General features: G+C 39.3%; 1 protein-coding gene across 1 annotated transcript in view; it reads right to left on the bottom strand.

The window, feature by feature from the left end:
• Positions 1 to 434: 434 nt before the first annotated feature.
• Positions 435 to 13771, bottom strand: part of il11ra (interleukin 11 receptor, alpha) — a 129184-nt gene continuing 115847 nt past the window's right edge. Inside the window, exons 10-12 of the mRNA XM_042327940.1 lie at positions 4926 to 5019; positions 4393 to 4472; positions 435 to 1322 (exon numbers count right to left, since the gene is read on the bottom strand). Coding sequence (XP_042183874.1) covers positions 4394 to 4472; positions 4926 to 5019 — 173 coding nt within the window. The 3' untranslated portion in view covers positions 435 to 1322; position 4393. The remainder of the gene's footprint in view (positions 1323 to 4392; positions 4473 to 4925; positions 5020 to 13771) is intronic.

Here is a 13771-nt window from a genome sequence, read left to right as displayed (position 1 = left end):
CTACTCTAGTCCGGTCTGGTGGAGTCTAGTCTGGTCTACTCTAGTCTGGTGGAGTCTAGTCTGGTGGAGTCTAGTCTACTCTAGTCTGGTGGAGTCTAGTCTAGTCTACTCTAGTCTGGTGGAGTCTAGTCTGGTGGAGTCTAGTCTACTCTAGTCTGGTGGAGTCTAGTCTGGTGGAGTCTAGTCTAGTCTCTAGTCTGGTGGAGTCTAGTCTGGTGGAGGAGTCTGGTCTAGTCTGGTGGAGTCTAGTCTACTCTAGTCTGGTGGAGTCTAGTCTCGTCTACTCTAGTCTGGTGGAGTCTGGTCTACTCTAGTCTGGTGGAGTCTAGTCTACTCTAGTCTGGTGGAGTCTAGTCTACTCTAGTCTGGTGGAGTCTAGTCTACTCTAGTCTGGTGGAGTCTAGTCTACTCTAGTCTGATGGAGTCTAGTCTAGTCTGGTGGAGTGGAGTCTAGTCTAGTCTGGTGGAGTCTGGTCTGGTGGAGTCTAGTCTGGTGGAGTCTAGTCTAGTCTAGTCTGGTGGAGTCTGTAAGTAACCACATTGTGGGCTTGTTACAATACGTAAATCATGACAGATTTGACAAAAATCTATTTTGTTAGATCAGATTGTTGAATGTGTTCCAGTCTGGTCAATAAAACATCTGTGTTCCATTGACTCATTTAATGCAACTATGCAGATATACAGGAAGTTATGACGTCATCCAGACACTGCTAGTGATTGGCCAGCATGGATATGGCCGAACTCTGTTCCCTCCTTTTCATCCAATGACCAATAGCAGCAGCCTTGTTTGCAGTCCGTTCCTTCTCCTCTGAATTGCAGTCTCTATTCTGCAGAATGCCAATCTATCTATACCCTCTTCATAAACAGTCTAAAACAGTTTATAATGCCAATCGGTCTATACAATAATGCCCTGTGATGCTTCTTACAGTTGAAATGAATGAAGGACCATGAGATCATCAGGTACACAGAAAGGAAAAAAATGTGAAAGGTAGAGACCAGAACCTATACCTTATTCGGTCAGTGAAGTTCAGGGGAGGAGGACAGGTATGTTGTTAGTTGGTGCTCCATACTGTACAGTACGTAGTGTTGAGCCTCATAGCCAATCAGATGATGTTAAACTCCAGTGGGAGGAGTCAGTCATTGGTTTCAACATGTCTGTTCGTTGGCAGGCAGCGATCAGGCACGGCACACGTCCCAGATGGCTTGCGGGTAGCATGGTGGATTGTGGGTCGTGTTGTGTGGATGCTGCACCCATCTGTTGGGGGTGTGGCCTGGTGGAGACAAGGGGCCCTATAAGGGCTGAGAGGAGGGGCCAACCTAGGCTGAGAAGAGGAGGGAGGAGGTTAGATAGGAGGAGAGAAGGGGGAAGGAAGCGGACAGACAGACCCTGCATAATGACAGAGCTGGCTGATGGATATAGAGAAGGAAGACAGACAGACAGACGGATGGACGGACAATACGAGCCTACAATACGAGGCTACAATACAAGGCTACAATACGAGGCCACAAAAGCCATCTTCACATCAACTCGTGGAGATCACAGATGGGTTCAGTAGTACTGTGGGTGGATGAGAGTTGGGGTTAGTCAAATCACATCTTGTCACATGCTTGGTAAACAACAGGTATAGATTAACAGTGAAATGTTTACTTAAGGTCTCTTCCCAACAACACAGAGAGAAATAAAATAGAGAAATAATAGAAACGTTAAAAAAGTAATAATAAATACCCAATGAGTAACAAAAAGGGAAGAGGAACTAACTATAATATATGAAGAGGAGTTGTTTTTTACTACAACCCTAACTATAATATATGTCTCTCTGTCTGTCTGTCTTCTCTATATTCATCACCCGGCCTCTGTCATTATGCAGGGCCTGTCTGTCAGAGAAAGGCATTATTACATGTGATTTATGTGTTGTTCCTCTCTTCCCTTCTCTCTCCTCCTCTTCCCTTCTCTCTCCTCTCTTCCCTTCTCTCTCCTCCTCTTCCCTTCTCTCTCCTCCTCTTCCCTTCTCTCTCCTCCTCTTCCCTTCTCTCTCCTCCTCTTCCCTTCTCTCTCCTCCTCTTCCCTTCTCTCTCCTCCTCTTCCCTTCTCTCTCCTTGATGTGCAGGGGTACGAGGTAATTGAGGTATTGATAGTCCAGGTAGTTATTTGGTTAACTATTCAACCAACTATTTAACAGTCTTATGGCTTGGGGGTAGAAGCTGTGCAGGGTCCTGTTGGTTCCAGACTTGGTGCATCGGTAGTGCTTTCTGTGCTGTAGCAGAGAGAATCGTTTATGATTTAGGGGGCTGGAGTCGTTGATAACTTTTAGTGCCTTCCTCTGACACCGCCTGGTACAGAGAACCTGGATGGCAGGGAACTCAGCCCCAGTGATGTAGCCAGTCAAGATGCTCTCAATGGTGCAGCAGTATAACTTTTTGAGGATCTGAGGGCCCACGCTAAATTTTTTCAGGCTCCTGAGGAGGAAGAGGTGTTGTTGTGACCTCTTCATGACTGTGTTGGTGTGTGTGAACCGTGATAGATCCTTTTTGATGTGGACTTGAAGCTCTCAACTCCACTACAGCCCCGTCCTTTGTCTTGCTGACACTGCCAGGTGTCTGACCTCCTCCCTATAGACTCATTGTCATCTGTGATCAGGCCTGCAAACGCCGTGTGATCAGGCCTACAACCGCCGCGTGATCAGGCCTACAACCGCCGCGTGATCAGGCCTACAACCGCTGCGTGATCAGGCCGACAACCGCCGCGTGATCAGGCCTACAACCGCCACGTGATCAGGCCTACAACCGCTGCGTGATCAGGCCGACAACCGCTGCGTGGTCAGGCCGACAACCGCCGCGTCGTCAGCAAACTTAATGATGGTGTTGGAGTTGGTGTGCGGCCACACAGTTGTGGATGTACAGGGAGTTTGGAGGGGACTAAACACGCACCCCTGAAGGACCCCGTGTTGAAGGTCAGTGTGGCAGATGCGTTGTTACCTACCCTTACCACCTGGGGGCGGCCCATCAGTAAGTCCAGGATCCTGTTGCAGAGGGAGGTGTTTAGTCCCAGGGTCCTTAGCTTAGTGATGAGCTTTGAGGGTACTATGGTGTTGAATGCTGAGCTGTAATCAATGAATAGCATTCTCATGTAGGTGTTCCTTTTGTCCAGGTGGGAAAGGGCAGTGTGGAGTGCAATAAAGATTGTCATCTGTGGATCTGTTGGGGCGGTATGGAAATTGGAGTGGGTCTAGTGTGTTTGGGATGATGGTGTTGATGTGAGCCATTACCAGCCTTTCAAAGCACTTCATGGCTACAGACATGAGTGCATTTAGGCAGGTTAAATTGGTGTTCTTGGGCACAGGGACTATGGTAGTCTGCTTGAAACATGTTGGTATTACAGACTGGATCAGTGAGAGGTTGAAAATATCAGTGAAAACACCTGCCAGTTGATCAGCACATGCCCGGAGCAACCATCCTGCTAATCTGTCTGGCCCTGCGGCCTTATGAATGTTGACCTGTTTAAAGGTCTTTCTCATGTCGGCTACAGAGAGCGTGATCACACAGTCGTCTGGAGCAGCTGTTGCTCTCATGCGTGGTTCAATGTTCCTTGCTTTGAAGCAAGCGTAGAAGGCATTTTGCTCGTCTGGTAGGCTCACATCGCTGGGCAGCTCGTGGCTGGGTTTCCCTTTGTAGTCTGTAATAGTTTCGAGCGTCAGATGTAGCTGGATACAATCTTAGTCCTGTATTGATGCTTTGCCTGTTTGGTGGTTTGTCGGAGGGCATAGCAGTATTTATGATAAGCGTCCGGATTAGTGTAACAGCTCCTTGAAAGCGGCCTATAGCTCAGTGAGGATGTTGCCTGTAATCCATGGCTTCTGGTTGGGATATGTACGTACAGTCACTGTGGGGACGACGTCATTAATGCACATATACTCCTCAATGCCATCAGATGAATCCCGTATGCCTGTCTGTTGTAGCGAAACAGTCCTGTAGCTTAGCATCTGTTTCATTGGACTGCTTCGTATTGAACATGTCACTGGTACTTCCTGTTTGAGTTTTTACTTGTTAGCGGGAATCAGGAGGATGGAGTTATGGTCAGATTTGCCAAATGGAGGGCGAGGGAGAGCATTGTACGTGTCGCTGTGTGTGGACTACAGGTGATCTAGTGGTATGGCTTGATTCAACCATATTACATGGTAAATGTGCAGTGGTTGGTTGAAATTGCGAGCACTCTTTTTAGAGGTTAGAGGTCAGTGATAAGGGTTAGAGGTCAGTGATAAGGGTTATAGGTTAGAGAGCAGTGATAAGGGTGATAGGATAGAGTTCAGTAATAAGGGTTAGAGGTCAGTGTTAAGGGTTTGAGTTTAGAGGTCAGTGATAAGGGTTAGAGGTTAGAGGTCAAGGCTTGCTCACTTTAGATTGGCATGGACTTCATCTTCACCATTGAGGTTAGTTCCTGTTTTGTCACATTGTCCCGCCTCCGTTGCCTCACCCTATATTGAATACAAAATAAGATTAATATTTACATGTGAATAAATGTTTAAATTCACTTGCTATAGAAACTGTGTATTACAGTGTGTGTGATTTAGACTAGGATAACAGGTATAAGGATCTTATTATATGAGATAGAGGACACCAGGACCAGATAAATGGTATATTATCTCACCACATGAGGACCGATAGAGAGGACACCAGGGCCAGATAAATGGTATACTATCTCACCACATGAGGACCGATAGAGAGGACACCAGGGCCAGATAAATGGTATACTATCTCACCACATGAGGACCGATAGAGAGGACACCAAGGCCAGATAAATGGTATACTATCTCACCACATGAGGACCGAAAGAGAGGACACCAGGGCCAGATAAATGGTATACTATCTCACCACATGAGGACCGATAGAGAGGACACCAAGGCCAGATAAATGGTATACTATCTCACCACATGAGGACCGAAAGAGAGGACACCAGGGCCAGGATGATACCAGCGAACAGGGCCAGTAGAATCAGCAGACTGCCACCATCATCCTCTGAGCCTAGAGTAGACAGAAGAGAGAAATTACATTACAAATGATTACTAGAACAGTTAAAGAAGAGTTAGATCTGTGGTTGAAAAATAATGACTGAAGTACAGTACCAGACAAAGGTTTTGGACACACCTACTCATTCAAACATTTTGGAAAAGCATTCCAGGTGAAGCTGGTTGAGAGGATGCTAAGAGTGTGCAAAGCTGTCATCAAGGCAAAGGGTGACTACTTTGAAGAATCTCCAATTTAAAATATATTTTGATTTGTTAAAACCTTTTTTGGTTACAACATTATTCCATATGTATTATTTCATAGTTTTGATGTCTTCACTATTATTTTACAATGTAGAAAATAGTCAAAATAAAGAAAAACTATGGAATGAGTAGGTGTGTTCAAACTGTTGATTGGTTCTGTATAGAGAGACTGATGTATATAGAGAGACTGGTGTATACAGAGACTGATGTATAGAGAGAGACTGATGTATATAGAGACTGGTGTATAGAGAGAGACTGGTGTATATAGAGACTGATGTATAGAGAGAGACTGATGTATAGAGAGACTGATGTATAGAGAGACTGATGTATATTGAGAGAATGATGTATAGAGAGACTGATGTATAGAGAGACTGGTGTATATATAGAGACTGATGTATAGAGAGACTGATGTATATATAGAGACTGATGTATATATAGAGACTGATGTATAGAGAGACTGGTGTATAGAGAGAGACTGGTGTATAGAGAGAGACTGGTGTACAGAGAGACTGATGTATATATAGAGACTGGTGTATAGAGAGAGACTGGTGTATATAGAGAGAGAGACTGATGCATATAGAGACTGATGTATATAGACTGATGTATAAATAGAGACTGATGTATATAGAGACTGATGTATAGAGAGACTGATGTATAGAGAGACTGATGTATTTTTAGAGACTGATGTATAAAGAGAATGATGTATATAGAGACTGATGTATAGAGAGACTGATGTATAGAGAGACTGATGTATAGAGAGAAACTGGTGTATATAGAGAGAGACTAATGTATATAGAGAGACTGATGTATTTTTAGAGACTGATGTATAGAGAGACTGATGTATAGAGAGACTGATGTATATAGAGAGACTGGTGTATATAGAGAGAGACTAATGTATATAGAGAGACTGATGGATATAGAGAGAGTCTAATGTATATAGAGAGACTGGTGTATATAGAGAGAGACTAATGTATATAGAGAGACTGATGTATATAGAGAGACTGATGTATATAGAGAGAGAGACTGATGCATATAGAGACTGATGTATATAGACTGATGTATATATAGAGACTGATGTATATATAGAGACTGATGTATCGAGAGACTGGTGTATATATATAGACTGGTGTATAGAGAGACTGGTGTATATATAGAGACTGGTGTATATATAGAGACTGATGTATAGAGAGACTGATGTATATAGAGACTGATGTATATATATAGACTGATGTATAGAGAGACTGGTGTATAGAGAGAGAATGATGTATAGAGAGACTGATGTATATATAGAGACTGATGTATATATAGAGACTGATGTATAGAGAGAGAATGATGTATAGAGAGACTGATGTATATATAGAGACTGATGTATATATAGAGACTGATGTATAGAGAGAGAATGATGTATAGAGAGACTGATGTATAGAGAGAGAATGATGTATAGAGAGACTGATGTATAGAGAGAGAATGATGTATAGAGAGACTGGTGTATAGAGAGAGAATGATGTATAGAGAGACTGATGTATAGAGAGAGAATGATGTATAGAGAGACTGATGTATATATAGAGACTGATGTATATATAGAGACTGATGTATAGAGAGAGAATGATGTATAGAGAGACTGATGTATATAGAGAGAATGATGTATAGAGAGACTGATGTATAGAGAGACTGGTGTATATATAGAGACTGGTGTATATATAGAGACTGATGTATATATAGAGACTGATGTATAGAGAGACTGGTGTATATAGAGACTGGTGTATAGAGAGATAATGATGTATAGAGAGAGAATGATGTATAGAGAGACTGGTGTATAGAGAGACTGGTGTATAGAGAGACTGGTGTATATATAGAGACTGGTGTATAGAGAGACTGATGCATAGAGAGAGACTGATGTATATATAGAGACTGGTGTATAGAGAGACTGATGTATAGAGAGACTGATGTATAGAGAGACTGGTGTATATAGAGAGACTGGTGTATATATAGAGACTGATGTATATATAGAGACTGATGTATAGAGAGACTGGTGTATATATATAGACTGGTGTATAGAGAGACTGGTGTATATATAGAGACTGGTGTATATATAGAGACTGATGTATAGAGAGACTGATGTATATAGAGACTGATGTATATATAGAGACTGATGTATAGAGAGACTGGTGTATAGAGAGAGAATGATGTATAGAGAGAGAATGATGTATAGAGAGACTGGTGTATAGAGAGAGAGACTGGTGTATAGAGAGACTGGTGTATAGAGAGCGAATGATGTATAGAGAGACTGATGTATATATAGAGACTGATGTATATATAGAGACTGATGTATAGAGAGAGAATGATGTATAGAGAGACTGATGTATAGAGAGAGAATGATGTATAGAGAGACTGATGTATAGAGAGAGAATGATGTATAGAGAGACTGGTGTATAGAGAGAGAATGATGTATAGAGAGACTGATGTATAGAGAGAGAATGATGTATAGAGAGACTGATGTATATAAAGAGAATGATGTATAGAGAGACTGATGTATAGAGAGACTGGTGTATATATAGAGACTGGTGTATAGAGAGAGAATGATGGATAGAGAGAGAATGATGTATAGAGAGACTGGTGTATAGAGAGACTGGTGTATAGAGAGACTGGTGTATATATAGAGACTGGTGTATAGAGAGACTGATGCATAGAGAGAGACTGATGTATATATAGAGACTGGTGTATAGAGAGACTGATGTATAGAGAGACTGATGTATAGAGAGACTGGTGTATATAGAGATACTGGTGTATATATAGAGACTGATGTATATATAGAGACTGATGTATAGAGAGACTGATGTATATATAGAGACTGATGTATATATAGAGACTGGTGTATAGAGAGAGACTGGTGTATAGAGAGACTGGTGTATATATAGAGACTGGGGTATAGAGAGACTGATGCATAGAGAGACTGATGTATATATAGAGACTGATGTATATATAGAGACTGGTGTATAGAGAGAGAATGATGTATAGAGAGAGACTGATGTATAGAGAGACTGATGTATAGAGAGACTGGTGTATATATAGAGACTGATGTATAGAGAGACTGATGTATATATAGAGACTGATGTATAGAGAGACTGGTGTATAGAGAGAGACTGGTGTATAGAGAGACTGGTGTATGGAGAGAGACTGGTGTATAGAGAGACTGATGTATATATAGAGACTGGTGTATAGAGAGAGACTGGTGTATATAGAGAGAGAGACTGATGCATATAGAGACTGATGTATATAGACTGATGTATAAATAGAGACTGATGTATAGAGAGACTGGTGTATATATAGAGACTGATGTATATATAGAGACTGATGTATATATAGAGACTGATGTATAGAGAGACTGGTGTATAGAGAGAGACTGGTGTATAGACAGACTGGTGTATGGAGAGAGACTGGTGTATAGAGAGACTGATGTATATATAGAGACTGGTGTATAGAGAGAGACTGGTGTATATAGAGAGAGAGACTGATGCATATAGAGACTGATGTATATAGACTGATGTATAAATAGAGACTGATGTATAGAGAGACTGATGTATAGAGAGACTGATGTATAGAGAGACTGATGTATTTTTAGAGACTGATATATAGAGAGAATGATGTATATAGAGACTGATGTATAGAGAGACTGATGTATAGAGATAAACTGGTGTATATAGAGAGAGACTAATGTATATAGAGAGACTGATGTATTTTTAGAGACTGATGTATAGAGAGACTGATGTATAGAGAGACTGATGTATATAGAGAGACTGGTGTATGTAGAAAGAGACTAATGTATATAGAGAGACTGATGTATATAGAGAGAGACTAATGTATATAGAGAGAGAGACTGATGCATATAGAGACTGATGTATATAGACTGATGTATATATAGAGACTGATGTATATATAGAGACTGATGTATAGAGAGACTGGTGTATATATAGAGACTGGTGTATATATAGAGACTGATGTATATATAGAGACTGCTGTATAGAGAGACTGGTGTATATATAGAGACTGATGTATAGAGAGACTGATGATATAGAGACTGATGTATATATAGAGACTGATGTATAGAGAGACTGGTGTATAGAGAGAGAATGATGTATAGAGAGAGAATGATGTATAGAGAGACTGGTGTATAGAGAGAGAGACTGGTGTATAGAGAGACTGGTGTATAGAGAGAGAATGATGTATAGAGAGACTGATGTATATATAGAGACTGATGTATATATAGAGACTGATGTATTGAGAGAGAATGATGTAGAGAGACTGATGTATAGAGAGAGAATGATGTATAGAGAGACTGGTGTATAGAGAGAGAATGATGTATAGAGAGACTGATGTATATATAGAGACTGATGTATATATAGAGACTGATGTATAGAGAGAGAATGATGTATAGAGAGACTGATGTATATAGAGAGAATGATGTATAGAGAGACTGATGTATAGAGAGACGGGTGTATATATAGAGACTGGTGTATATATAGAGACTGATTTATATATAGAGACTGATGTATAGAGAGACTGGTGTATATAGAGACTGGTGTATAGAGAGAGAATGATGTATAGAGAGAGAATGATGTATAGAGAGACTGATGTATATATAGAGACTGATGTATATATAGAGACTGATGTATAGAGAGAGAATGATGTATAGAGAGACTGATGTATAGAGAGAGAATGATGTATAGAGAGACTGGTGTATAGAGAGAGAATGATGTATAGAGAGACTGATGTATAGAGAGAGAATGATGTATAGAGAGACTGATGTATATATAGAGACTGATGTATATATAGAGACTGATGTATATAGAGAGAATGATGTATAGAGAGACTGATGTATATAGAGAGAATGATGTATAGAGAGATGGGTGTATATATAGAGACTGGTGTATATATAGAGACTGATGTATATATAGAGACTGATGTATAGAGAGACTGGTGTATATAGAGACTGGTGTATAGAGAGAGAATGATGTATAGAGAGAGAATGATGTATAGAGAGACTGGTGTATAGAGAGACTGATGTATAGAGAGACTGGTGTATATATAGAGACTGGTGTATAGAGAGACTGATGCATAGAGAGAGACTGATGTATGTATAGAGACTGGTGTATAGAGAGACTGATGTATAGAGAGACTGATGTATATATAGAGACTGATGTATAGAGAGAGAATGATGTATAGAGAGAGAATGATGTATAGAGAGACTGATGTATATATAGAGACTGGTGTATATATAGAGACTGGTGTATAGAGAGAGACTGATGTATAGAGAGACTGATGTACAGAGAGACTGGTGTATATAGAGAGACTGGTGTATATATAGAGACTGATGTATATATAGAGACTGATGTATAGAGAGACTGATGTATATATAGAGACTGATGTATATATAGAGACTGGTGTATAGAGAGAGACTGGTGTATAGAGAGACTGGTGTATATATAGAGACTGGTGTATAGAGAGACTGATGCATAGAGAGAGACTGATGTATATATAGAGACTGGTGTATAGAGAGAGAATGATGTATAGAGAGAGAATGATGTATAGAGAGAATGATGTATATATAGAGACTGGTGTATATATAGAGACTGGTGTATAGAGAGACTGATATATAGAGAGAGACTGATGTATAGAGAGACTGATGTATAGAGAGACTGATGTATATATAGAGACTGGTGTATAGAGAGAGACTAATGTATATAGAGAGAGAGACTGATGCATATAGAGACTGATGTATAGAGAGACTGATGTATATAGAGACAGATGTATATATAGAGACTGGTGTATAGAGAGACTGATGTATAGAGAGAGACTAATGTATATAGAGAGACTGGTGTATATAGAGAGAGAGACTGATGCATATAGAGACAGATGCATATAGACTGATGTATATAGAGACGATGTATATAGAGGAACTGATGTATAGAGAGAGACTGATGTATATAAGAGACTGGTGTATATAGAGGCTGATGTATATAGAGACTGATGTATATAGAGACTGGTGTATAGAGAGACTGATGTATATAGAGACTGATGTATATAGAGACTGGTGTATATAGAGACTGATATATAGAGACTGATGTATATAGAGACTGGTGTATAGAGAGTCTGATATATAGAGACTGATGTATATAGAGACTGGTGTATATAGAGTCTGATATATAGAGACTGATGTATATAGAGACTGGTGTATATAGAGTCTGATATATAGAGACTGATGTATATAGAGACTGGTGTATATAGAGACTGATATATAGAGACTGATGTATAGAGAGACTGGTGTATATAGAGACTGATATATAGAGACTGATGTATAGAGAGACTGGTGTATATAGAGACTGATATATAGAGACTGATGTATAGAGAGACTGGTGTATATAGAGACTGATATATAGAGACTGATGTATAGAGAGACTGGTGTATATAGAGACTGATATATAGAGACTGATGTATATAGAGACTGGTGTATATAGAGACTGATATATAGAGACTGATGTATATAGAGACTGATATATAGAGACTGGTGTATATAGAGACTGATATATAGAGACTGATGTATAGAGAGACTGGTGTATATAGAGACTGATATATAGAGACTGATGTATAGAGAGACTGGTGTATATAGAGACTGATATATAGAGACTGATGTATAGAGAGACTGGTGTATATAGAGACTGATATATAGAGACTGATGTATAGAGAGACTGGTGTATATAGAGACTGATATATAGAGACTGATGTATAGAGAGACTGGTGTATATAGAGACTGATATATAGAGACTGATGTATATAGAGACTGGTGTATATAGAGACTGATATATAGAGACTGATGTATATAGAGACTGGTGTATATAGAGACTGATATATAGAGACTGATGTATAGAGAGACTGGTGTATATAGAGACTGATGTATATAGAGACTGGTGTATATAGAGACTGGTGTATATAGAGACTGATATATAGAGACTGATGTATATAGAGACTGATGTATATAGAGACTGGTGTATATAGAGGCTGATGTATATAGAGACTGGTGTATATAGAGGCTGATGTATATAGAGACTGATGTATATAGAGACTGATGTATATAGAGACTGATGTATATAGAGACTGATGTATATAGAGACTGGTGTATATAGAGACTGATGTATATAGAGACTGGTGTATATAGAGACTGATATATAGAGACTGGTGTATATAGAGACTGGTGTATATAGAGACTGATATATAGAGACTGGTGTATATAGAGACTGGTGTATATAGAGACTGGTGTATATAGAGACTGATATATAGAGACTGATATATAGAGACTGGTGTATATAGAGACTGGTGTATATAGAGACTGATATATAGAGACTGATGTATATAGAGACTGGTGTATATAGAGACTGATGTATATAGAGACTGATGTATATAGAGACTGGTGTATATATAGAGACTGATGTATATAGAGACTGATATATAGAGACTGGTGTATAGAGACTGATGTATATAGAGACTGGTGTACATAGAGACTGATATATAGAGACTGATGTATATAGAGACTGGTGTATATAGAGACTGATATATAGAGACTGATGTATATAGAGACTGATATATAGAGACTGATGTATATAGAGACTGGTGTATATAGAGACTGGTGTATATAGAGACTGGTGTATATAGAGACTGATATATAGAGACTGATATATAGAGACTGATGTATATAGAGACTGATATATAGAGACTGATGTATATAGAGACTGATATATAGAGACTGATGTATATAGAGACTGGTGTATATAGAGACTGATGTATATAGAGACTGGTGTATATAGAGACTGATATATAGAGACTGATGTATATAGAGACTGGTGTATATAGAGACTGATATATAGAGACTGATATATAGAGACTGGTGTATATAGAGACTGATATATAGAGACTGATGTATATAGAGACTGATGTATATAGAGACTGATGTATATAGAGACTGATGTATATAGAGACTGATATATAGAGACTGATGTATATAGTGACTGATGTATATAGAGACTGGTGTATATAGAGACTGGTGTATATAGAGACTGGTGTATAGAGAGACTGATGTATATAGAGACTGGTGTATATAGAGACTGGTGTATATAGAGACTGGTGTATATAGAGACTGGTGTATATAGAGACTGGTGTATATAGAGACTGGTGTATATAGAGACTGGTGTATATAGAGACTGGTAATATATAGAGACTGATGTATATAGAGACTGGTGTATATAGAGACTGATGTATATAGAGACTGGTGTATATAGAGACTGGTGTATATAGAGACTGGTGTATATAGAGACTGGTGTATATAGAGACTGGTGTATATAGAGACTGGTGTATATAGAGACTGGTGTATATAGAGACTGGTGTATATAGAGACTGGTGTATATAGAGACTGGTGTATATAGAGACTGATGTATATAGAGACTGGTGTATATAGA

The sequence above is a fragment of the Oncorhynchus tshawytscha genome, linkage group LG09 (assembly GCF_018296145.1).
Source record: "Oncorhynchus tshawytscha isolate Ot180627B linkage group LG09, Otsh_v2.0, whole genome shotgun sequence".
In the NCBI taxonomy this organism is placed as follows: domain Eukaryota; kingdom Metazoa; phylum Chordata; class Actinopteri; order Salmoniformes; family Salmonidae; genus Oncorhynchus; species Oncorhynchus tshawytscha.
This window is presented reverse-complemented; position numbering and strand designations above follow the sequence as displayed.